At 46.6% G+C, this 26402-nt stretch overlaps 1 protein-coding gene across 6 annotated transcripts in view; it reads left to right on the top strand.

Annotated features, from left to right (window-relative positions):
* LOC135899458 (muscle calcium channel subunit alpha-1-like) overlaps positions 1-26402 on the top strand; it is a 934514-nt gene that overhangs the window by 715108 nt on the left and 193004 nt on the right. For all 6 annotated transcript variants that reach the window (XM_065428717.2, XM_065428715.2, XM_065428718.2 and 3 more), the window contains 3 exons: positions 14902-15041; positions 16132-16238; positions 20500-20652. In XM_065428717.2, coding sequence (XP_065284789.1) covers positions 14902-15041; positions 16132-16238; positions 20500-20652 — 400 coding nt within the window. The remainder of the gene's footprint in view (positions 1-14901; positions 15042-16131; positions 16239-20499; positions 20653-26402) is intronic.

The following is a 26402-nucleotide window of genomic DNA, read 5'->3' as shown; positions in this document are numbered from 1 at the left end:
TCACCTGTGGGGCGAAAACTCCTCCGGCGCAATCCCATGCGCATGCCCCACCCCCATAAAAAATGAACGAAAAAGGAAAAGAGAAAGAGAGGCGCGCGATTGGCTGCGCCAGTAGTGACGTCGTTGCTCGCCGTCGCAGCCGAGGGCGCGAGCAGCAGTCTCCGGCTCTGAAATGGGTTGGCCACGCGTCGCACGTACTCCTTAGGAGCAGGCAGTTTTCGATCAGCAACGCCATGAGCAGAACCGGGAACGAGCTCGTCTACGCCGTGCCGATGCTGCAGCCCGGGCAGAAGGATAGGCTCCTGCAGCCGAGTGCAAGCAGCAACGGCGTACCGAGGATCCGGCAGCCTACCAAGCCGTCGTTTAATGAACCGTCGGGATTAACCCAGTGATAAACACGGGGGCCGCGCGTTTCAGCTTTGCTGGTTAAGCGTCTGTGCGGAGTGCTCTAGCGGGGATTTTTTTTAGAAGGTTTCGTTGTGCGCAAGGGGCAAAGAAGAAATAACGAGGCTGATGATTGAAACTTCAAATATTGAGAAGTAAGGCCAAGATGTTAGCCCGCCTTCATTATCGTTAACAAGGAAATAATTGTCGTATCTCAATGGATCTCCGTTTGCACATACCTTAGTTATTGCATGGCATATATTCCAATGAACATTCTTTGTAAAGAATAGCGCTTGTGTGGGTCCCTTCCCGTGTCCGTGTGAAACCGTATCTACGCTAAAACACTATATCAAAGATGCAGCACCAACAAGGCCAGAAGTCAGACCTTGCCGAGGAGTAGAATTTGTTGGCGGCGCAAATTTTGAGCCGCAACTTTTTTGATATATGTTGTGCCTTCCGCAGTGGATGATAAACCGAAGCCGCCTGTTATGATGAGTGACGTAGCTAGCAGTGCATTTTACGTCAAGGCATTTGTGCGTGCTACCTGGACTCTCTGAATAGAATCGATGCTTCCTCAAGAGGGAAGGTGTGTGGCGTTTGGTTTGAAATTTCAGCTGTTTTCGGCGGCGCCCAATGCTGCAATGATTTGCAGACATGATCGGTAGCACGGTATGTATACATTGCGCTCATCTGGTTAAAATTGCCAAACCTGGTGAGGGGCTCTTTATTTAATGAGCATTACGCCGAAAGTTCAGCGTGGTATGTGTTCGTGAATTATCCTGTAATCAACAGCGAAATCTTGCGTTCACTTGTCGTTTTTTCAAAATGGAATGGCACGAACAGAATCGGTGATCTTCGAAATAATCAAGAATACAAAGAATAATAATAAGAATACAAAGCATTCTTGTGGAATGTACACTGGCTTTTGCGCCGGGCATCTGATCGTTTTCGTTGGCTGATTTTGAAGGCAGTGATTTCTAACACAGCGTATCAATCAATTGTCTCGGTCTGCATTTGGAGCGCACAGCTTTTGGAACGCACTGCATTTGAAGCGCTCAAGGTGACCTTCAGACGCGGTAGGCCGCCGATGAAACAATGCTAAATAACTCATCGCTTGACACATCCGCTTTCGGATTCTAGGCATAGTGCACCGGGGTTCCTTCACAAGTGCACATCAAGGTCGGGAATGACGCACAGTGGGCTTATCTCGCCCTAATCGGTGAATCCTCCAGTGATGTCATTGGTCAAGACCCAGTCAAAAGCACATATCTATCAAACGGTGCACATGTGAAGGGATGTACATATCTATATTTGTACATACTCTGATAACGTAAAATTTTACGTGATCCTTATTTCTAACAAATGAACAATGCAATTTCTTGTGGCCATTCCATCTTCGTAGGCTGTGGTGTGCGTTTAGTTTCAGAAAATTACCATGGTCCGTGAGTGCCGTTTTACTAAGCCAAAAAACAATCCTTCGCATTACGCCGCGCTAAACTCGAGTTATTGCGGCGAATTTGCTTCCGATCATGCTTGTATAAGAATGCCATGTTCTTTTGGCTTCTGCACTTCTAGGTTTTTCGTTTCTGTTTACAATAACGAATTAACCTGCCTGAAACAAAACAGGAGGTTTTGTCACCAGAATGGGACTTAATGTCACGAACTAAAACTAGCTGTTGCTGGGACAGGAAGAGCTGGGTTTGGGGAAATTGGTGTCTACAATATGCAAGTGAAGACGACGTTGCTGTAAGAATTTTCGTTGGCATAATCGCAGTCTGTCACGAAATACGAGATACAGTAGCGCTATACAAACATTTTGGAGGGCACTTAGGCTTCACCTTTAAGTGTGGAACGCGAGAGCATTCAAAGATCCCTGACTGCTACTCACGCTTTCCGGCAACTGCAGCTTATGTAGCCCTAATGTTTACCGGGAATGGCTGGCGGCCAACGCTATGCACGAAGACGAGCGGGCGAGCTTTCTGGTAGAAACGCGGCCGCTTGTGTGGGCCTCGGAGGCGAGCGCCATCAGGATGCTGTTGTTGCAAGCAACCGAGTGCTATAAGAGTGGTAGAAACGCTGGAAAACTTTCCGCGTAACAGAATGCTGTTTTCTGGCATATTCGAATTACAATCCGACGCTACCATTTCTCTAAGTTGTATTTAGGTCACACATTACAATTTTTCTGACGCACATTACATTGAGGAGTTCAATTAGTTAAGTGACGCCTCTGCGCTACACGGAGGGCCTGCGTGGTTGTGGTTCGGAATGATTTTTCGTTTAACAACGTCCGACGCCGACATAAGATTTCTTTTGCGATGCGGTGCCCTTAGAGTGACGCGATCAATTTGCTTCCATTTCGTACACTAAGTACGCCTATTCCTCGCACATAGATCGTATTGTTCTTATTGTAGGCATAACGATATATATGTGGCGAATTGATGAAAAGTAGCAATTTCGCCCGGAAGGCGAAGCATCGATTGCGATAGCAATTATTGGACAGCTATACGAAGTAAAGATATTACTTTTATCGGCCATATAAGCTTGTAAACCTAGGAACTTAGCTAAATTAAAAAGCTTGGTGTCCCGCACGTAAGAGCAAACATGAACAGATCTCACTCGATGACCGCGGAAACTCGCTGTCAAAACGGTGGCGTGACAAAACTCTGGTGCGGCAGTGGGTGAAGTGACATTCGTGCTGTCTATCGCTTCAACTTTGAAAGTGAGCACCGAGAAGAGACAGCAAGCACAAAGCTACGAGGCGGCGACGCACGACTCTGCCTTTAACGCAGATCGCTCTCAGGTGCGGCGTGCGCAGCTGCAGTTGGGAGTAGAACGCCCCCTCCCCCCGTTGCCTCGCGCACGACGGAGAGACTGCGCGCCTCCTCCCCGCTTTCGTCTCTGTCGCGCGGGCGAGAATTGAGCCGCCGATCGCCGGCTCCCCTCGCAAGCTTTCATTCGCACACGCAACCTAGGACGCGCGGCTACGGTGTTATTGCCCTTGAACTTTATACGGAACCCCACGGGGAGGCCAACGGCAAAATTACACTCGGAGTGCCAATATGATTTCTATCGCACTAAAGCAACATCACCTGTTCGTACAGAGAGCTCCGGCACATGCCAGCTATTGCCGTGTGGCCCTCAAGCCTACAGTTTAGAACTGCGCTATTCACACGGTATGCGTATATTACGGGAGCTAGGTAACAATGTGTGTGCGTGTGCGTGTGTGAGTGTGTGTGTGTGTGTGTGTGTATTTGCGAAAGTAATTTGGTGCAACAGCTGTTAAGCTCTCGCGCTTAATTGGGAATAAGCAAAATGTGTTCTTCTGTTGACGCCTTTTTTCGTTATCGAAAACAACTGCGAGAAAGACAGTGTTCTCATAGCATTAGAAACGAGCCATTCTGATATATGCCGCGCCATCCGTACGATTCCTCTAAGGCGCGAGCTAATTTCTGGGCCCGGCGCCAACGCGTCTTCATAAATCTGTCGGAGGGCGCATAGAATGGATATAAAGTGGCCGCCTCAGTAGACAGCGGCATTCAGGTGGAAGAGATACGACCATTCATAGAAGTAAGAGAAAAAAAAATGAGAAAGGAAAGAAGAAAAGAAAGAGGAGGGCGCGAGTGAGGTGCTATAAAGGCTCGACGAGGGAGTCGGGCGTGTCACTTTTCCGGTGCTCGCCTCTGACGGGGGACAGGAAACGGTTGTTTGATATACGGGACAACTGCGGGCTCGCGCCGCAGCGGAAAACAGCAGTCGGGGTGGATTCGCCGCGACGGCGTCCCTCCTCCCAGCAGCCGCGTCGAGGGAATGCTGGGACTCTTCGCAAGGGAGGGCAGCGCCGTTTCGGGCCTACAAGAAACGCTAGGAAACAGAAAGTTGAAGTGAGCTAAAGTCGATGCAGAAAAAAGAGCGTCACTTTCGATTTTTGTAAAACACAGGGGAAACAAAATGTGTGACAAAACGGGAAACCACGTCCCTCACATGTCTCGTTCTCTCCTCGCAAAGGAAAAAAAAAATGCTAGTCAGTTTATAAGCGAAGTTCGAGAAAACGGTGAGGAGGAGCAGGCGCTCGCTTAAAAAAAAAAGGGGGGGGGGAGACAGCAATCGAAATGTGCGGTGCGTAAGGAGACCCGTTTCGCCTTATCATGAGCGCATTTTTTTCCCCTTTTCCTTTGGTGCCGTGTCGGAGTGCCTCGTGGCGGCTGAGAAACGGAAAACCAAACGTGGTCGCGGCCGCAGTAGAAAAAGCGAAGCGGCACGCACTGGAGAGTCCAAAAGGCGAAGCACCTGCATTCACTGGGCTCAATTTTATTTTGACTCTAACCCGCTCGTATATATATATATAGCGCCGTCCGGGACTTCATCGACACTAGGCCCGAAAAGGGAAGCACGACGCCGCACCTGCTCCCCCTTCCCTCGCTCGCCCCCGTGTCGGGACACCTCGCGACCCCAGGAGGAGTCATTTCCTCGTTATCGGCGCAACTGCCCTCTTGTTTTGTTCTCTCCCGGCTGCTCCCTTTCCAGCGGTGCTCGTTTGTTCCCGTCCCTTTCCTCTCGCGCCGTTATTTCTTTTCCCTTTCGCGGCGGTACATCAGCCCTGCCATTCCTTAACGGTCGTTCGGCGGTGCGCTGCTTGTTCGCGACGCCATTTGTGCGCTTGTTTGGCGCGCGCTTTGTAAGTCTCGCTGTGTGTCTGCCTACATTTATCCCGACCTCCTTTTCCGCCATCCACTTTCCCGAACGGAGTTCGAGTCAATATTTGACTAAGTTCTCTTTCTCTGCGGAATGTGTGCTTTTTTATACATCGCGAAATGTCTTGACTTTGATGCGAATTTTTTGCCTTTCCAGGTCTAAGTAATGTCTCCTTGCGTCCTTGCTATATGAAAATAAATAAAATAAATACTCGTGGGCTTCATTTACTCTAGATAACTATGTAAGTTTTGCTATTTGCTCATTTTTTTCAAGAGTGGGATCCCGTTATGAAAAAAAAAGTAAAATTTCGGCTCTCTGTAAAGCTGCGCTGAGCATTGCAGAAGACGGCAGTGTCTAGCTGTTACTTCGCTTTGTTTACTATAGCCTCTTTTCAATGTGAATATATATTTTAAATAGGCACATTTAGTGGTTGATGTACTAGTTGGTTGCTTTATGGCCTTTGTCCGTGGGCGAGTGCAAAGTGCAGGTTGAGCTTTGAATGCCCCCTGTCACTTCACGCTGATATGATGGCGCACGTACATTTTGTCGTTGCTCCGATGGCTGTTTAGGTACATTCGCGACATCTGTTTTCTATTAGCAAAATTGTTTATAATCGCGTGCAAGAATGATTAAATGGCAGTGAGTGTACTTCATTTCCATCCGCTGCCTAGGCGAACAGTTGTCGCGTCCGTTCTTAAGAGCTAAATGCTTAATCGTCGTTAATATGTTGGTGTCCTGATCTCGCAGAATTATGTTTCAACTTATTTATAAATGACAGCTGGTAAATGTAGAATACTTATCGTAGTTTTCCAATAGTTTCACTTAAAGAAATTACTTTGCTGCCGCGTTTATACTCTCGCATGCATTTATAATAATTGTGGTTTAGTAATCTGTAGACGCTGTCCTTTCTTACTCAGCTTACCGAGGTGAAATAAAGTTAGCGTAAATCTTACTATGCAATGCAGAATAAGGGAGCCGTTACTTAGGGCTGACGTGAAGTTACATAAACGTTATCAGTACCAGGCTTACCAGACTTATTCACAAACGTCGCTGAAACGTGTTCCTAGAATGTTTTCTACTTCGTAGTACCGCGCTCACTCGTCCCAGCATACGATTGGATGCGACCAAGCTTCTATGGTCCTGGTTTTCTTTAATTACTCCGTCATTATAATCCTCTCTCCTTCCATTCCATCCTCTGTTTCTCGTTCTGTGATACTCTGTTTCTTTATCCCTGCACTTCTGCCTTCGTGTATTTCTTTTTCCTCCTCCTCCTCCTCCTCCTCCTCCTTACTTTCTTTTTACTGTACAGCTTTCACGTCCGTGAAAACGTGAGTAGTGATGGCTAACTGAATCGTTCATCAGTCGGTGGGTTCCCAACGGAACTCGTTTGCAGTCCGAGAACCGTTACAACGCGCAGCGCGCAAAAGCCTCGGGCTCCGTCGTTTATGCCTGGCGTACTTTCTGCTTTCCCGATCGCGAGAAATTCTTCAACCGGCCGCGGTCAGTGGCGTCAACCAGAGAGAGAGCAGGAAATCTGGGCAGAAAACAACAAGCGGGAATAACGGAACGCCGGCCGAAGTGGGAAAAAAAATGAAGAAGAGGAGAAGGGCTCCGAGTAAGCGCAGCAAGACCGTGCAGCAAAGAGAGCGGAGGAAAAGCGAACAACCAAAGGCAGGCTTGCGCAGCTGCGAAAAGTGGAACGTGCCCCAACCCAGAACCGGGCAGTCCCCGGTGTGATCCGGTCCATAAAGGCAATCAGCGGACGCGTCAGCACGTACACGAGGCCGTGCAGAAGTGCGGCTCATTGCTGCCCTCGGTGTGCACTCACTGCACTCCGAGGGAAACGCAAACAGCTCGCCGTTCAGCGCAGCCCCCCGCTTGCTCGCGCAGTTCGCTTAGTTCTTTTCGTTGCTTTCTTCGTGAAATGGTAGTAATAAAGAAAGAGAACCGAGAGAGCGCGCCGTTTCATTGTATCTTGTGCTTTTTGCCGCACGATAGGTACCGAGAAAAGTTGCGCGGCTGGAGAAACGAAGAAAGATGATCGCTGGAAAAAAAAAAGAGCCGCGCGCTCCAGCGGCCTTTACGCGGTAGCTCCTCTCCCTCTCCATCCAGCGTCGAAATGCATTAGCGTTTCCACCGCGACCCGTTAGCGCGGCGAGCGCTGAATGACTCCGGTTGTGCTGTTGCCGCTGCGAGCTGGCCTAGTCCGTTCTGGAGGGTCCCCTTGTTATTGAATTTTCGGCATCTCGTTGCGGAGTCTTTGGTTGGCTTTCGCGCACGGGAGATGTCGGGAATCAATTGAAGTGGCGCACTTTTGGCACGTTTCGTCGCTAACCGTGGCGCCTATATTCGAGGCCGTACTCGGTGTAAGCATGACGTCAATATCGACGATGATCTTGGGGTTGTCCGAAACTGGACCTAATTTTCTCTGTCTGAATTCGTTGCAAATGTAGATGGTCGGGGAGTACTTCGGCGCAGCAAGTTGTTGCGATGCGCTGGTAGTTAAACAGCTCGAAGAGGCCAGGACGGTAGGCGTACGTTCACACAGGAAGAACGCTGAACTAATGACTGAACTACAATGAAGTGGCTACTGGCTTCAACTGTGAGTGTAACGGGTCAAGCGTTACTTATGTGCGCACACATGTGTGCCTCCTGCGTTCATTTTGCGTTGTTCGCCTCGTATGCACTGGCATATGCGCGGGGCAGATTACCTAGCACGCGCGCAAAGCAGGTGTTACAACAGTAGGTGCGCAATAACACTGAACTAGATTGAGACTTTGAGGTTTGCATGGAATACCGTCCCACAGTCACGGTAGAAGAGTAGCACTACCATGAAGCGTTGAAACGTACTCGGGTCGTTGACTTGCGTCTTGAATTTGGCAAGTTTTGCATTGAAAGTTGCAGGCTTCGTCATGGCGCCGACAGGTAACCCGGCCTACATGCCAGGTAGCGTGATAAAGATGCACGGAGATGGTACCCGAGTCGCCAGGGGTAACCGCAAGTGTTTCCGGATAAAAATCTAATTCCTCTCTGAGTCAGTCGTCGCGGTTATTCACTGGCAGTCGCTTTCCGACCAGAATGTCGCGTATCGAACACAGGGTCCTGAATTGGATTCACTGTTGCGATGGCCGTATTACACGAGGAGAACTCTCGTGTAATGATGTTCGGTGCACGTTAGTGAAAATCACCCGCTCAAAATTAATCCGTAGAATAAGTGCTGCCCTTCGCATTTCTTGAAAACTAAGTATCTGCTCGCTGTCGTCTAGCACAGTAGTGGATGTATCGCGCTTCCTGCATTCGGGGGAAGCATGTTTAGTTTAACGGAATTTTTAAAAATTGCCTTTTGAAGATAACAAAATTCTAATATTTAGTTGGATTGTTTGGACAGGTGTACATTACTTGCAAGAGGAATGAAAACACAGTTTTAACTATTTAACAAAAATTAAGCAATTACCTTAATCACCTTAATTACCTTAATGTATCTACCTTTTTTTTTCAAATGTTCATCTAGTTATTGAAATGATTTGTCCATTGCCACTGTTTCTTCTCTTCGGCCAAATTAACTGTTGCTTTTTATTCTAATTGACAATTTGACACGAGTATGCACTTGTTTATACAAAGTATCTACCACTTTTCAAATGTTTCGTTTGTTATCATGTTGAATTTTTGTTACAAGATGTACCCCACCCCTTATGTAACACCCCTGAAAAAGGGGCCTTTAAGGAAATAAACTGACCTGACCTGACCTGACCGGACCGCCTTACGGCACATATTCCGATTTACGAATTGTAGCATGTGAGTTTGCAGGTCGTATCCACTTTGAATTAATTGAGCGAATGACACCAGTTCGCAGGTATGCGCCATCCAACTTGTCGTAAAAATGCACTGTTCCACTTTTTCGATAAGAAGCACTGTCACGCATTGAAGCACAAAAGTAACTGGAACGTCCCTGAATTCCGTTGCACACTATGCAAAATAATATAGAGAAATTGCTGTCTCTCTGTAAATTAATTTCAAGTGGAGACGGCTTGCGAACCCACCGGCTACAATTCGTAAATTGCATTATGTGCCGTAACGTAATTAAGGAGTTAATTAGTGAATTGCTTTTGATTAGTTAGATATGTTCTTCGATTTCTCGTGCTATTAATGTCCGCGACTTCGAATAATAGAGTTCAAGGACAATAATTATGCTATCTGCCATCGGCGATCTTTAAAAACTACGTAAAACTTAAAAATGATCAGCCCGCACTTTAGATAACAGGCCTTCAATCCGTACCGAATTCTAAAAAAAAGCCCAGACTTTGGCGCTAGTTGTTTTCGATGACGTCGTCCTCAATCTTCCTTGTGCGCGTCACTCTAGTGCTGTGAACCCAAGGTAACGTATGAAAATCATCGTCATCATCATTTTGCTTCCGGTGAAAGGCGCTCTCTGCAGCGCGAGCTTTCAGGCATGCGTCGCCCGTGGCCTTCTTCGCCTTCGTTCTTCTTCCGTTTTGCGCTGTTCTCACAGCATGCGTCGTCGTCGACTTTGTCGCCCATGTTTAACTAGCGTCGTACTACGTAAGTTTCCCTTGTGCGCAACCAATGTTTTCCCCTACGAGCGATTGGCAGTCATCTCTTCTGCACGCTAGATGAGCTGCCGAACTGTGCTTTTTAGCTTCCGTTGTACACACTTAAACTGCTCATTTAGCATCTATCAACGTTAGGCATAACATTTCTTATGCCGTTCCGCGTAGCCAGATCGTGGGCAGCGTTCTTCGTTCCGCAGTGTGCATAAATTTTCTGATGATTACGGTGACAAATCAGTCGCGCTCAGTCAGCGGGACGATTACACGATACCAAAAGCATCTGCACCACCGACCCCTCTAGCATTTCTTTCTTTCTTTCTTTCTTTCTTTCTTTCTTTCTTTCTTTCTTTCTTTCTTTCTTTCTTTCTTTCTTTCTTTCTTTCTTTCTTTCTTGTGACTGGTATGCAAACTATGTGAACATAGGTAGGGTAAAGCGGAGGCGGAGAGGGTGCCTGTCGGAGTTTTGCCGAAGATGGCCTTAGTTGCACGGATTGCTCGAGTTGGAGATCCCCGGGCCGTACTTTTCACATTCGCCGTCGCCGAGCTTAGTCTTTGTTATGAGGACTTAGTTTACCCGAGTTGAACTTCTCTTGCGACGGGCTCTAACCGGCAACGCGGTTCCTTGTGGTTCGTCCCTCGTCATGCGCTTTCGCAGTGCGCGTCACAACGAGCAGGCGCCCAAGGAAACGCTCACTACGCGCTTCGGCGTGGTCAAATGAACTGTGCGGTACTTCTGTATACCGCTGGAAACTTTGACACATGCGAGCAATATCACCCAGCACGAGCGCACTGTCCTTGTGCGAGACGAGAAAAAGTTGCAGGCCGCGGCAACGACACTTGCTCCACGCACGCAGTCGAAGGGACTTTGACAGGCGGGCGTGCGAGGGTAAAGGCGCTTCGCGATGGTCGTGGCGGATTCCAGTGCTTCGAGACGCTATATTGAAAACCGTGCACTCGTTGCGGACCGCGCTTACAGCTGCGCCGCACTTTCCAGAGGATTTGCTGTCCCGTTCGCGCGATGCGTAGACGGGGATCTGTTTGATGGCTGCGCGTCGCCATCTTTTTTTGGGGTGCTGTCTAGAGGCTTGATCCTCGTCGCTGAGTAGAGGCCGCGACAGGGAGCTGATGCCATCGCTGAAGACACGGCCGCCGTCTGCTGCGTGGCACCCATTTGATTTAAGTCGCTTTGCAGACAGCGCTTCTCGGTTTCATTTCACTGCGAAATCCTTTTGTTTGCCTTTGCGGATCGCAATCTGACCTTGAGATAGGGAGAAACAGAAGACCGTGCAAAGTCAGGGGAGAGAAGCCATTCAGAGAGAGACAAAAGGGGAGGAAAGACAGGGAGGTTAGCTATTGTAAGTACCGGCTGTGTATACGCTGCAGTTGCCTACTGTCTGAGGGGGAATAAATGTGTGGATTAGGAAATCAAAAGCGGAATGGGGCGGGGGGGGGGGGGGTGGCAGCGTTGGCACAAATACGAGGACACTCGAAACAGAGTCACAGTCCGTTAGTCGAACTCGCCCGTGGTATAGAATAAAAGAGCCCGCTTTTGACACATTCATTATGAGTGGACGTTCGAACAAAGCGCCGATTTAAGCGTCGCTTCCAAGTGCGGGCTGTTTTCCAAGTTGTTAGTAGCGTTAAGGGCTGTTCGTGCGGCATTCCAAAGGGCAGCCACAGAATAAATTCATAATCTTTTTCTTAGCGCCAGGCAATTTAAAGGGGGACTGTAAGTCATAACAATGTCATGAACTTTGTAGGAGTAACAGCTATTGCTGCGGCTGATTGCATGTACTAACTATTATCTTCAAAACGGCAGCTTAGGCACACGAACCAAAGAGAAAAGGTATTCGTATTCTTGCTCTCGCGCTGCCTTGTTGAAGATGACCAGGCATGATTAGGCTGTGTATTTCCTCTCCGCTGTATAAAGTCCTTGGGTCGATGCGTTACTCATTGAGACGGCTGCTTCCTCGAATGCAAACTAGGGCCTTGACAGCTGAACATCGCGCATGTCGTCGCCGTTGTACTGAGCTGACGCAGTCCTTCACATTCCGTTCCGTATTTCTGTTCTTTAAACAATTTCCCTAGAATATTTAAATGTTGAAATAACAAAAGTTGGCGCTGTAAGTGCGGTTACTACGAGCAAGAGAACTAGGTTTTCGTCCAAGATGAATGACATTGTACGTAAAATTCAAAGGAACAAGGGAAAAACTAGGAGAGATAGAATGTTACCGGATATTTTGGCGCTTTTACTTTGTATTGGAGATGAATGAATTCACGACAGCGTAGCCAGCTTAGATAATGCTCATTTTTTCCGTGACAACAGGCACGTGGCAGACTGCTTAAGATGTGCGACGGCTGTCCCCACGCAACTGCGCCCATGTGACTGCGTAGTACAAAGTGTTGCGATCCTGGGGTTCTTGCGCCGCGGGAGATTTTGCGCGACTGGGTGAAGGAACAACTATATTGAGCAAAACAGCGCACAATGGATGGATAGAACATTCCGCAACTTAGCCCATTCTGCTTCTGCACGAATTATCGCATCCTGTACAACTGTAAGATCACACAAGCGCACCTCCACTTTTCTAATCTTGAGACACTCTATCACTTCTTTATCTTTGCCACGAAAAGCTTATTTTCGAAGAAATCAAGCTGCACCTATACAAAAAATTAGTGCCCGTAATTGTCGTTGGCGGGCTTTATATGATGGCAACAATGGTTTCGCCTGAGTCCACGCATATTATACCCGAAGCGTGCTTGCCAGTAGTGGACGCAAAAGCACCGAAGGTCAAGTAATACGTTTTATTCAGCTATATACATTAGAAGAAATAATCAGAAGAATAAGAATGGGCTGGGGTGCATTTGGCAGGCATTCTCAGATCATGAACGGCAGACTGCCATTATCCCTCAAGAGAAAAGTGTAGAATAGCTGTATCTTACCAGTACTCACCTACGGGGCAGAAACCTGGAGGCTTACGAAAACGGTTCTACCTGAATTCAGGACGACGCAACGAGCTATGGAAAGAAGAATGATGGGTGTAACGTTAAGGGATAAGAAAAGAGCAGATTGGGTGAGGGAACAAACGCGAGTTAATGACATCTTAGTTGAAATCAAGGAAAAGAAATGGGCATGGGCAGGGCATGTAATGAGGAGGGAATATAACCGATGGTCATTAAGGGTTACGGACTGGATTCGAAGAGAAGGGAAGCGTAGCAGGGGGCGGCAGAGTTAGGTGGGCGGATGAGATTAAGAAGTTTGTAGGGACAACATGGCTACAATTAGCACATGAACGCGGTAGTAGGAGAAGTATGGGAGAGGCCTTTGCCCTGCAGTGGGCGTAGCCATGCTCATGATGATGATGACATGAGAGAACGGTATATACAATGCACTTTCGGCAGTCACTTGACTCGTAATTTATTTTGACATCGTCATGTTTAGCATGTAAGTCGGCGCTAGTAGTACTTGATCTGACTATGGGGAAGTGCATGCCGAAGCTCCCAGTTTTTAAGTCTACAAAGAGACGGGAGAAGTGGCAGCTTCGACTTCTTATAATGCGGTATCAAATTACTAGCCAGTCTCGATATAGTTAGGGGTTCGTGCGCTTATTTTGTAACAGGTGTTTTGCCCTGAAACAGTACCTTTGTGAATCGGTGCGTAAGCATCGGGGTGCTTATGCTGTGTGGTGCTTCCCTCGATAAATGTATGTATGCTAGTTGACTCTCGACCTCCTACTGTTAGTACCAGTTAAATTCGTCCATTAAGTGTCGTCTCAGGTTTTTTCTATGATGAGTAAAATGTGGAGGTGCGCCATTTACTTGGAAAAATGCGCTTATGTTTAATGTGAACATTTATTGGCGAAAGCTGACATGTCTGTCTGTAACATGTAAGATTTATAAGACGTCACGTCATACACCCGCAAGTGCTGAGCACGATTGCACGATACTATATGATTGTGGCTTGAATATATAGGGCTCACATCGTGCCTTTTGAGATATAATATAAGAGGCCGTAAGTATACTGTGACGATATCTTGAAATCTTCTGGTAGGAACGATTGTTGTAAGTCAAGACATTTGCTTTTATGTGGCATTGCGCCAATATGTTTGAAGTATTCGCTAAAATTTTTGCGTCTCCTTCTGTGTGTGTGCAAAGAAAACCGGCGAAGTACGACGGGAGACGTTGGTTCGTACGCCAAATGGATGCAATGAGAATATTCTAATATTCTGGTTGTGTGGAATGTTTTACCAAATATATTAGCCCATCGAAATGTTCGAAAGAGGGAGAAATGTTTATGTCGTTACTTTTCTACATGAACTGCTACATGAATATTTCAACGTCTGCTGCCACTTCACAAAAGAAAGACGCTCTGAGTGGGTGAGAGTTTTGAAAAATAGGCTACTGAGAAATTATGATCACCGCCGAGAACTCGCATAATTGCAAACGTTTTCTTGCAAACACAACTGTAGCGTAGTCTTCATCACCACGCGTTCTCGAAGCGCGGCCGATGCCTTGCGTGGTGGCTGCGCTTCGAGTTTGGCGAAGCGCAAAATTATGAACCAGCTGAAACAAAGACTGCACAGTAATGCAGCCCCTGACACAAGTCCACGTATTATTTAGGGCTAATTTCCCTTTGGGCGTACCAACCACAAACTAAACAGAATGCTCCGTTGTCACCGATGGAGCGTTCGTTTTTCCTCTTCCCGAGTTAATAATGTAGCGGCGACGCTTCAAGATGTTCGCAAAAGTTAAAGGATACAGACTGAGTGACTTTCAGTTATTTTCGAAGGGTTAGCCGTGTATGTCGTTGGAAATGGCGTAAGTCCGGCCATACGAGATGTATGGCCGAGCTGACGTATCAGAAAAAGTAATAAAATGAGAAAATAATAAGGATAATATGATAGTAATATGTGCTTCTTGTTCAAAGGCAGTACACATTCAATGCACCAAAGCACGCAGTGCTTGTGGTTGGGGATGCACATTAGTGTAGCAGGCTGAGAAACAGTGCATATATGCAGCCGAAGTTTCAAGTAAAAATAATCATAGAAAGCAGAAAAAGGGAGAAAAAAATGAGTTAACGGTGCTTTAGACAATAGGAATGAGAATAAAGAACAATCTCGCTACCGGCCATGGTTCTCTTCAAGAGAAAACATTAAAGAAGTCGAATAAAAAGCGCCGTGTGATGCATGCCCGCACGTGTTCTTCCCTTTGTGCATTATTAATTTACCTTTTCTTGCTCTGTTCTTTCTTTTCTTTTCAGGAAAAAGTGGAGTATATATTTCTAGTGATATTTACAGCCGAATGCTTTATGAAAATTATTGCCTACGGCTTCCTGTTACACCCAGGTGCTTACTTACGCAACTCGTGGAATTTTCTAGATTTCATAATTGTAGTTATAGGGTAAGTGACATTTTCTTTATCACCTTATAGCGGCATGCGCCGCGTGCCTGTGTGTGTGTGTCTTAAAGTGTTGTTTGCACAACTCGTACGATGCAATGCTTATACGCCATGTTAAACTGTGCAAAAGGCACAGCGAAAGCCTTCCTTATTTCTGGAAAGGACTCTATGTAATGTTTTACTAGTCAAGAAAAGAATATGTATAGCAATGAATATTTTTCTGGTGCACTGGGTTTAAGCGGCACCTAAGCGTTTGAAGGGCAAGTTTAATGTAATCTCTATGGCAAATGCTGGCAATCTTAGTTCAAATTGCGAGTTTCGTCGTCTCTTATGTGGATTAGCGTTATGAAACTGACACTGCTATAAATAAAAAAAACAACTGCAAAAAACTGTGAAACGTTTATGCTGTAAGCAGTGTTTCCTCTAGCGACTCTCATGCACCTCCCATATATTGGTTAAAGGATAAAACAAATTTGTTCATGTTGCATCTTTTCTTCCTGCCTTTTTGCATTATCGAGTGGTGCCGGGATGTTGACTGTCCCGGAAATGTCAATTCAGAAGTGTCATGTACACCTTTGTGAAAGTGGTTTTAACCTTTCTGTTTTTCGTGGTGCATGTCTCTGATTATTTCCCTCAATGTAACTAAAAGGAAACGATAAGAACTTGTCAGAAATAGAATGCGGTTGCTTTTCGGGAGTGCTTATTCAGCATGCTTTCGTGACACTCTTACTTCAACCATGTGAGAATCTCAGCCAACCTTATTTGCTTGCCGTGATTTCCCAACGGTTTCGAGAATTCTGTGTGTCTGGAATGAAGGAAAGTGAAACAACGCAAAGCAACCTCTCCGAAACCACGGCAGCCGCGCGGCCCATCTCCACGATAGCGCCCCGCGGGCAATCCTGCTCGCGCATTGCAAATGCCGACTTCACGGCGCTTCGTGAATTATGCGCAGTTGATTCAAAGCACCCGCTTTGTTCGCGCGTTCCGTGTTGCTTGGCGCACTTTTGTGCACCGCTGCGTGAGATTCCTGATGTTTTGCAATGTGCTTTTCTCCCTCCCTTTCTGTCCCCACCCACCCTTCCGCTACTTCCAGTCTTATCAGTACAGCCCTATACGCATTTATGAGGGAAGGCTTTGACGTAAAAGCTTTGCGTGCATTCCGAGTTTTGAGGCCATTGCGGCTAGTTTCTGGAGTGCCAAGTGAGTATCCTGCCGCCATGCGGCTGCGCTAACATTACGTAACCTGAAATTCGGTATTATTGCTTACTACCAACAAAACTAACACCCGAACAGGTGATTGTTCCACGAAGTGTTCGTGACCTGAGCAAAGTCGCACAACAAGCAGTAAAAAAATTGCGTTACAGTTCACTATCGCAAACAAGCGTGATCATTCTGTAAGTTACCTGGAATAAGTAAAAATTTATGATTTTGTTGGTGGGTTCTAGTTGGCACGTGGTTTAATAAAGAAAGTAACAGAAAAAGGAACGCGAGGATGCTTTACACACAGAAGAAGCCACGCATACTTAAGCCGTGTGTAAGTTCGCTTCGCGGCAAGTGGGTCCTTAGCTCTTTATCCAGTCCACGTGCTGTAAATTTTCTTATTGGAGGCTTGGCTGTTTGCAGCTCGATTGTAAATTTTCTGGTTGTGCAAAACTTCACCACTTGTCCGTCCACACTAGCAGAGCACGGCGGACTCCACTGCACTGTAGAAGAGATAAGTGAGGGCCAACTGTGGCTCCATGTAACCGGTTTTTAACATGGCGCCTTCCTCACTCAATAATTGCTGAAAAAAAAAATTTACTCTCATCCGTAGACCTGGGGATGCATAAGCAGGACATTAGACCCAAGCATGAGTGGAGAGTTGGCTCATTAGCATTGCATGACTAGTAAACTTGAGGCGCGTTGAAAAAAAAAAAGAAGGGGGGAGGGGGCAGCAGGATAGACACGGACAAGCTAACCGCGGTTCGAGTTTACTAGAATCAAAGCTACCCCTGGACTCTTGGATGTTTTTATTATTTTGTGCGAGGATTCGTGATTCGTGGTTAGGTCTTTTTCCCCCTGTTTTATTTTCCGTCACGCCAAGTGGCCAATCGCGAGGATAAAGGAAAGCGTCGCTTTGTGCAAGCAAATGACGATCGGGAAAAAGAATCTGAAGTGAAGAGAGTGATCACAAAATACTGTTCTACGAATACAAGAACACAGTTCCTACTTTTAAACGTGAAAATTCGCATCTACAGGTTTTCGTACTAAGGTTCGGTATTATAATGCCCTTGACCAGGCCACATTGCAAATTCTGGCTATACGTTGGAAGAAGTCACATGTCTTCTTGGGAGTGTTCTACCATTTTTCCGAATTGGTTCTTAATAGTCGGGATAGAAATATTTTATACCGCCGCGGACCCATGATTTTAGGAGGCGAGCGTCACCGCCAACAAGGGCACTCTTTCCACTCGTCCCGTCTGGCCTCCGCTAGCGGAATTCCTTACCCGCGTTCTCCCATACCGGAGCTGGAGCATCGCATGACGCATACGGCACGGGTCCCGCATTCTTTCTAATTTTTTTTTAATGTTTTTACTGCGCGGCTAATTTCCTCCGACGGTCCCGTGCGCGAGCTGTTGCGTTTGTCTCGTTTCGCGCAGCACGTGATTTCCCGCGCTGTCCACGAGCACAACTGGCCAGCGGCATACGTCGGTGCCCTACGAACACTGAGGGAGACACGCGGGTAACAGGGCATTATCGTGCGCTTGAACACGGTGCACCATGGCAGTTCAGTTCTCAGCGCGCGTGACGGCACGACGCGGGAATAAGCCGAAGAAACGCAATTACGTGACTCCTTCTGCGGTATGAAGTAAAACGAAAGCACGTAGACATTCGGTTTGTGGGTTTTATTATTTCTCTAAACTTTCATTCCTCTGTTGAAGCAACAGATTATGCAAATGTCACCTTATATAATTCTCGAAGTGTCACGTGTCCCTATGAGTGACATCACAGCATATACATGTACGTAGGCGCACTTGCTGATGTACGTCATCACTCCATTTTTGTCTTCGAGCGTGGCGCTGGGCGAGGAGAAGGGCAAACTGCGTTCAGTTGGAAATGTCGGCTGTTTCCGCGGCGCGTAGCGATGTTACTCTTAGCAGACACGATCGTGAGCGCACATTATATGCGCTACGCTTGTCAGCTCAATATGGCCAGACCAGGTGAGAGGAAGCTGGAGCTCGGGGGCTCTTATCTAAATATGTGGAAAATCGAGAGACTGGTTCTCTCACAACTACAGCTACTATATTGATTAGACATTATAGAATTATATATATATATATATATATATATATATATATATATATATATATATATATATATATATATATATATATATGAACGTTAACGTCTGGTGACTGTGTAAAGATTTCTTGCGCCATCAATTTTGCAGCAATATTCTTGAAAATTGCAATGTTTCAACGAACTTAACTATGAAGTTTACACTCTGTAAGTCAGCAGTGTGAATATGTCACAGCTCTATAAACTGCACCACATAACAGGTGCAAAGCAGAGAAAACTGATTTATCATGCCCCACTCTGAAATGTACCCCTTTTTCGTGATTAGCACTTTCGCAAGGCTCTCGTAAACATAGCGGCAATTTCACATTGGCTGTATTTCATATATGTATAAAGTTCGTTTTCTTTACATGCTCTAACATATGCCGTTGACAGAACAGCAGTATACGTTTTTGGTGCAGAATTACTTATTTATAAAGATGGAGCGTCAATTTTTATTTAAGCTTACTGATTTGCGATAATTTTTGTGGAATATTCCAGGTTCTAAATCAGAATTCTCCTTTCTACAGTCACTAGAAGTTAACTTTCTTTCGCGAATGTAACACATTTCGTGGAATCAGTCCTTCACTTGTCTCACAAAAACGTATCTGCGTTTTCGTGAATTTGCATAGCGAAATGTGAGCCGCCACCAAGCAGATGCTTCCTTTTAAAGGCCATCTGGAACAAAATTTCGTACTGTCTCTGCATTGGTTATCAGTGAGTAGCATACTGTTAAAGCCACTTTAGCAAAGCTGCAGGGCTGTTAATTGTGCAGTTTTCTTATCGACAGCATTTAAGTTGGACCGAAGCAGATGATGCGTGGACTCGGTGGTTAGTGGATAGGACGCAAGTCATAGCATGTCGCCTTCGATATGTTCAATAGGCCGCTGGCGACACCCGATCTCGGAGGCCTTGTCCAAGAGCCGCGCTGGATCTAAGCGTTCTAGGTGCTGCGTGATAAGCGGCGAGTGCTAACAGTGGCGTTTTTTTACCCCTAGTGTCAGTTAAAATTTTGCGAACTTCTCGTGAAGCATCCACTCGTATAATAAAGGTTCACAATGTGGAACTAGGCTACTGAGGCGGTCAAACATTTTGGTGCAAGTGGGCTTTAAGTGGCTATCATAAACTTTGGCCCTGAAATTGCACCGAGTAATTTCTCAGACCAAGGAGTCGCACGCTTAGGTGCTCTTATGTGTCGCTTTCTCGCATACTTTAACGCCCTTCGCAGTGTTGCCTATTACGATATTGTCCTCGATACACTGTGCAGAGAGAAACGCGCGCGAGTGCGCTATAGTTGGCGTCGATGTCACGCTGTTGTCAGAACAAATAATTTAACAACGCCATTTTCACACGCCGTTGCAGCGGAGCGCCGCGAATGCATTTTGTGTCGTTCTAATGGACAACAAGCCTGAGCGAGCAACTGACAAGCGTTGCACACAGCAGTGACTTTAACGCGTTAAGGCAACCGCGTCGGGAAAAATCCGGCGTCAACGTCCGGCTCCGGCCGTCTTGTGCGCGAAACACCACTGCGAACCGCGCACACCGAAGCACGCGGACCCTCCGCGTGGCGCAGAGGCGCTACTGAACTAACTGAATTTCTCAATGGAAAACGCGTCACAAAAATCCTAAAGTACGATCTACACGCACCCTACCGATATTAGTAGCGTCGGATTGTAATTTGGATGTACGAGAAAACATAATGTTGTTACGCGGAAACCTCAAACGCAAGCCCCCCTTTTCAGCGTTTCTACCATTCATAGAGCGGTGCGCCCCCCTCAGTTCCTTGCAACAACACCATCCAGATGGCGCTCTTCTCCGCGCATCCTCGGCAGCGACGCGCGGATGCCAAGGGGAAGAAAGAAGAATAAAGCTGCGGTTGCCGGGAAGCGTGACAAGCAGTCAGGGGTCTTTGAATCCTATCGCGTTCCACTCTTTAAGGCGAAGCTTAAGCGTCCTCCAAATTGTTATGCACGTGCTCGGTTTCTCTCTTTCTCTATCTTCTTAACTTTGTATTCCCATGCTCTTCTAACATAAGGCAGCAAACCGGAGTTTTGTCTTGGTTAACCTCCCTACTTTCCTTTCTTTCATTTCTCTATCTGCGATACAAAGTCATGCCACGCTTCTTTACGAGTCCATATGCTTTGCAGGTTTACAAGTTGTTTTGAATTCCATTCTGAAAGCCATGGTGCCTTTGCTTCACATCGCTCTCCTCGTGGTGTTCGTCATCATCATCTATGCCATCATCGGGCTCGAGCTGTTCTCAGGAAAACTGCATCAGACCTGCTACAACAATGCAACCGGTGAGTGACCGGCCTCTTTGACCGTCTCAATCTTTTCAAGCGCTTATACCTGTTACTGTGTTACTGCTCGACCAATAAGGCCTAGCTTGAACGCCGACTCTTAAGCGGCACATGGAATGCGGCTCTCCTCGTGTCCTTTTTTGTATAGGCTACGTATCACGTCTATTTTGCATCTTTTGACCAGATAACAGCGCGACATTAGGCTGTGTGCAGTATGTAATAAGCCAAGTTTAAAGGGGCCACACGTTGTTGTTGCAGTTATTACAAGGGAAACTGATTATAGCCCAAAGTTGGAACGGAATTATGCGAAGGTTTCCGTACAAGTAACGACATTCTTCCCCGTATAGACAACTCCAAATTCTAATATGCACGCACGAAGCTTCAAAAAACGAGATTACCGAATGAATTGTTTTGTGAAAAAATTGCAGGGCAATCTAAGACTATTTTCTTTAGCCCTTCACTTTACGACAATAAATTCCAAATCGATATTTTCACCAAGCGAGTGACTTGGACAGGGATAGCCTGGCTGAATATGATTGGCCGTAACTTGCGGGAGAGATTAACACTATTTAGACATGGAAAATCATAGCTTTCGGTCTTCTGTAGCCACTTCACAGCTTATAATAAATGGGGCATTACTAACTAAATAATGTTCTGCACGCAGCGCCGAACATTATCAGTGCACACCGTTCAGAGGAAAGCTAAGAAGCAGTGCACACCAGACGCGTTCTTTAATGCCATTACGACTGGAGGAGGTATAGTGTTTAGTAAGGGCAACGCAGATGGCATTGTCAATACGTATGCTCTGTTGGGAAGGTGGGGCATCGTTGGATAATGCCTCTGGGTGTAATGTTTTCTTTATAGACACACCCCGTAATTCTTGAGCTAATGCAAGAGCTTGGCTAAGAACGAACAAACAAAGCAGCTTTATTATTATTATTATTATTATTTTTGAGGGAGAAAAACAGCGACGACTTTCTTGCTCTTCAGTGAACCGTAGTAGTAACGGAAGCACCCATAAATGAAAGCACCATAAAAACAAGAAAACCAAGCTTCCAATCGAGCAACGCTTCGCCTCAAAGGCAAAAACCCTTCGGTCGCTTCTGCTCACAGCCGGTGCAGTCTTAGTGCACGAAAGTTCATACATCCACGTCGCGATGCTCGTGCCTCCGTGTCGGCTGCTCTTCCTGGCCGGCGGATAGAAGCGACAGCGTCCATTTGTCTCGCACGAGCTGCCTCTGCTGTCGGTGCGCAACCTGGGCCGCTGCTAAAAGAGATCAAATTGGGCATGAAGAAGCAAGAAGGCCGCCTCGGTGGCTCGCGTTCCGTGCACTTGGCCATCACGAATAGCAAGGCCTAAAGGGTGCCAGTCGGGGTGTGTGCGAGCGCGCGCCTGCGTGGGATGCCGGCTGCTGCATAATTTCCCTCGCGCGGTCATCATCCCGGGACCCCGCTCGAGTGAGATGAAGCCGCCGGCCGCAGGAGAGGAGGAGCAGGAAAGGGGAAGGGCGAGCTCTCGTCGCTTCGGCAGGAACGAGGAACATCAAAGCGAAAAGAGTGGATAGTAGCGAACGTAGCGGCGGCAGAGAAAGTAAACGAGGTGTTGAAACATTAATGAGCCTCGCGAAGAACCTGGCGGGGGGTGGGGCTCATGAAGGGGGGGCACCAGGGGACAGGGGGTGGAGGAGGGCATGGACTGCGCGTCTCTGCGGTTGTCCGATGCAAAAGCTCCCCCTCCAGGCGGCTGTAATGGGAATTGTTCTAATAGAGGAAGAGCTTACCCCGCGACGCCTGTGATGGTTACAATAAGAATGATAAATTATGGTTGGACCGCAATAGGCGCTGTTCGTTCTCATTTTTGGCTCTTCTGGTTTTGGGATGCTTGCATAGCTTTTGGAAGAGCGCTTCCCTTTATAGGTTTTTAGTGGAAGGCCATAGACTAGCCGTATATCATCACAAACAAGTGCAATGTGACGCGGTTCCTTATTATACAATCGCTTGAATGTCCTAACGCAAAACGTTAGAGGACATTTAATGCTTGTAGTCTCACGTTATTTTTACCTACTTATGGTGGTGTCCTATAAATGAAAACAGGCTGCAAATAATCAACGTGCAGTCTCTCATCTTGTTGTTCTTTAGTGACACGTTCAGAAGGTGTTAGTGCATGAATATTGTGCCCGCTGCTACTTGTCTCGTAATCGGGAAGTGTTGTTGCACTCATACAGATATACCGCTATACTCGCACGCGCATTGCGAAGGAAACCAAGCTTGTTGCACTGAACGCGGGTACGACGACACCGTTGCACGACAGTCAAGACAAAGTATTAACTTTACGATGTGAGGGCCAAACAAAAAGTAAGGGCCATATACCGACACATCCGACAACGAGGCTACTAGTCAAAACACAGGCTCAATCCAAGCATATGGCCACTGATACGTACAGAACACTTGCGTATGTCGACTGTTTTGGAATATGCGTGTATGGTGACTAGTATATCCAAAACTGCCCACCAACAATACCACTGTTCTAGACATATTTCTAGAACAGAGGGCGTACTTTTGCCTGGTCTTTGTTCGTCATGGCCCCAACGCTTTCTCTAACTTCAGTGCCTGCTATCTAGCTGTATTAGTGCCAACACCAGCTGTTCTGAGGTATCGCGATGAGATTTTTGATTAATATGAATTTTTTGTTTTTGTCTTCTTTGTAAATCGGTTTGCCCTGTGCTGTCTCTTTCTTTGCGTAACCCGCCGTGGTTGCTCAGTGGCTATGGTGTTGGGCTGCTGAGGACGAGGTCGCGGGATCGAATCCTGACCACGGCGGCCGCATTTCGATGGGGGCGAAATGCGAAAACACCCGTGTACTTAGATTTAGGTGCACGTTAAAGATCCCCAGGTGGTCGAAATTTCCGGAGTCCTCCACTACGGCGTGCCTCATAATCAGTAAGTGGTTTTGGCACGTAGAACCCCATAATTTAATTTTTTTTTCTTTGCGTAGCGCTGTACCGCGGTGTGTATGGGGGAAGGGAGAACTGTAAAACTGCGATGCCTTATCCTTATCGAAGGTGAAACAAAACTAAATAGACGATTATGTATATATATATATATATATATATATATATATATATATATATATATATATATATATATATATATATATATATATATATATATTCGTCTATAAAATCATCACAATCAGCGTGAATGTTTATCACGCCAAATCGGCGAATCACTGAAATTGACCTTGGAATAAAGTAAGAGTCCGTGGCTATGCTCTCTTTCGTATTTGATGGCACCTTTCGGTTCTATTGAATTGCTTAGAATTTTTTTCGGATGCTCGAGCAATATCAAAGAAGCACAGGCCTAAGCTCTGGCATGTTGATAATATCAGTGTTCAGTAATTAATAACGTAAATATTAACATTGTTAAGAAAACCGCAAAGAAACGTCAGTAGACACTGTTATGTACTCCGCTTTATGTTGTCGCCTCTGCACGATGGTCGTTTCTCTATTCGTTTAGGAAAAGTTGTCCTCATGGCTAAGGAGTACCGACCGACCGAAACGAACTTGAATTTCTTATTTGTCAACAGTGCCTTCTTTTAATGGTAGGCATTCATTTATTGTTATAATGATTGAATTGATGAATGATTAATGAATGAACAAGTCACGTTTCAATCAATGAAGTATTCAATCAATCAATCAATCAAAAAATAGATATTCCGGAGTCCTCCCCTACGGGGTGCCTCCTAATCAGAAAGTGGTTTTTGCAAGTAAAACCCCATAATTTAATTTTTTAAATCAATCTGCTGGCAGTATAATCACGAGGCAGTGTCGCAGCCATCTTTCTCAGTCCACTGTTTGCCGTAATGATCAACTTACACATTTGTGTAATAGGGTAAGCTGCTTTGTGAGTTGAAGGGACACAATGTTTTTAAGTAAGTAACTAAGTTTATTTTCGAGGTCCAACTGGAGGGTTTTCTGGCAAAAAGCTGCATGAGCAGCTTGACTATGTCCAGAAAACCCGTACAAGCAGTAGTGCACGAGTGGTACAGAAGTCAGACACACACACAATAATGACAGGCAATAAAGAGAAAACATTCAGCAGTTATACATACAGTCTAATAATCTATTGCAAAAAATTTTAAACAATGAAATCGAAAATAGAAACGATCAAATGGTCATACGAATGTTCAGAATTAAATAGGAATAATCAAGCAAAACATAAAAAAGACAAAATCACATTTCAACAAAATATTCCCGCAGCTCAGTTTTGGTATATCCTACTGTGTGTTTATATGAGTTTAAAGTAACAAGTGGAACATGGCAAGACAGAAAGTAAGAGCCGATTTGGTGTTCCGAAACCAGGATTGTTTAAGAACACGAAATTTTAGAGCGAACCCTTTAGCGGCGCCCGTTCCTGCGGCGAGCGTCGGCGTCGGCCTAACCGAGCGAGCGCAGCGTAGGCTGAAAGAGCGAACGCGGAGCGCAGCGGGGGATGAAATACGCGAGGAGGAAAGAGGGGAGGAGGCTGTGGCGAAAGCACGAAAAGCAAAGCGAAGTGCGACGGGGGTGGCTACGAGATGGCGCCAGAGTAGCACGCGTCTTCTGGGAGATCTGTCTGCGGCGGATGCTGTGAACACCGTCCACGGGCTCTCACCATCTCCAGATTAGCGAGGAAATCGCGCCACACTTCGCTCCGTTTGAAGTGTTCCGCAAGAGATAGATTGTCCGCGCCATCCAATATAGCGAGAAATGAAAACAATTATAGAACTGGCCTCAAATTTCGCCTTAGGAAGTACCGACACTGACGCCCGAACCTGACCAGCACGAGAGACGGGTATGCCCACCACTCCATTTTCCTTCGGTTCAGAGCATGGTACACTCGCATAATCGCCGCACGACAATGCCTTAACCACCAAGAGACACGCCGCTTTTTGAGACCGCTGTTTATATTTTCGCGTTCAACGACTCTGCCTCATGGAAGTGGTCCCTGGTTCCTCACCAGGACCTACAAAAGCGTGGACTTCTAGAGCTGAACGGCGCACCTTTTCTAAAAACCCACCGGCGCAATATCGGAGGTCACGACTAAAGCATCCCAGCACCTTTGATGGCCAAGACAAGGCCGCGCCGTTGACGGAAACAGGGTGAACCGTGGTGCAAATTAGTTTAAGGCAATTGATGACCAATAGCTGCTCCAACTGTTCCCCAGCCTGGCTCATAGCGCGGCAGTTTTAGTAGTCAAAGAGTGTCGCATTTACACACACACACACACACACACACACACACACACACACACACACACACACACACACACACACACACACACACACACGCACGCGCGCGCGCACGCACGCACGCACGCACAAACACACACGCACACACGCACACACGCACACTCACAAACACGCACACACACACACACACACACACGCACACACACACGCACAAACACACACGCACGCACGCACAAACACACACACACACACACACACACACACACACGCACGCACACACGCACAAACACACACGCACACACGCACACACGCACACTCACAAACACGCACACACGCACACACGCACACTCACAAACACACACACACGCACACACACACTCACAAACACACACACACGCACACACACACTCACAAACACACACACACGCACACACACACTCACAAACACAAACACACACGCACACACACACACAAACACACACACACACACATCCGGTCGGGCTGCTGTGGAAAACAGATA

The sequence above is a fragment of the Dermacentor albipictus genome, chromosome 6 (assembly GCF_038994185.2).
Source record: "Dermacentor albipictus isolate Rhodes 1998 colony chromosome 6, USDA_Dalb.pri_finalv2, whole genome shotgun sequence".
Taxonomy (NCBI): domain Eukaryota; kingdom Metazoa; phylum Arthropoda; class Arachnida; order Ixodida; family Ixodidae; genus Dermacentor; species Dermacentor albipictus.
The sequence above is the reverse complement of the archived record's forward strand: the minus strand, read 5'-3'. Positions and strand labels throughout refer to the sequence as shown.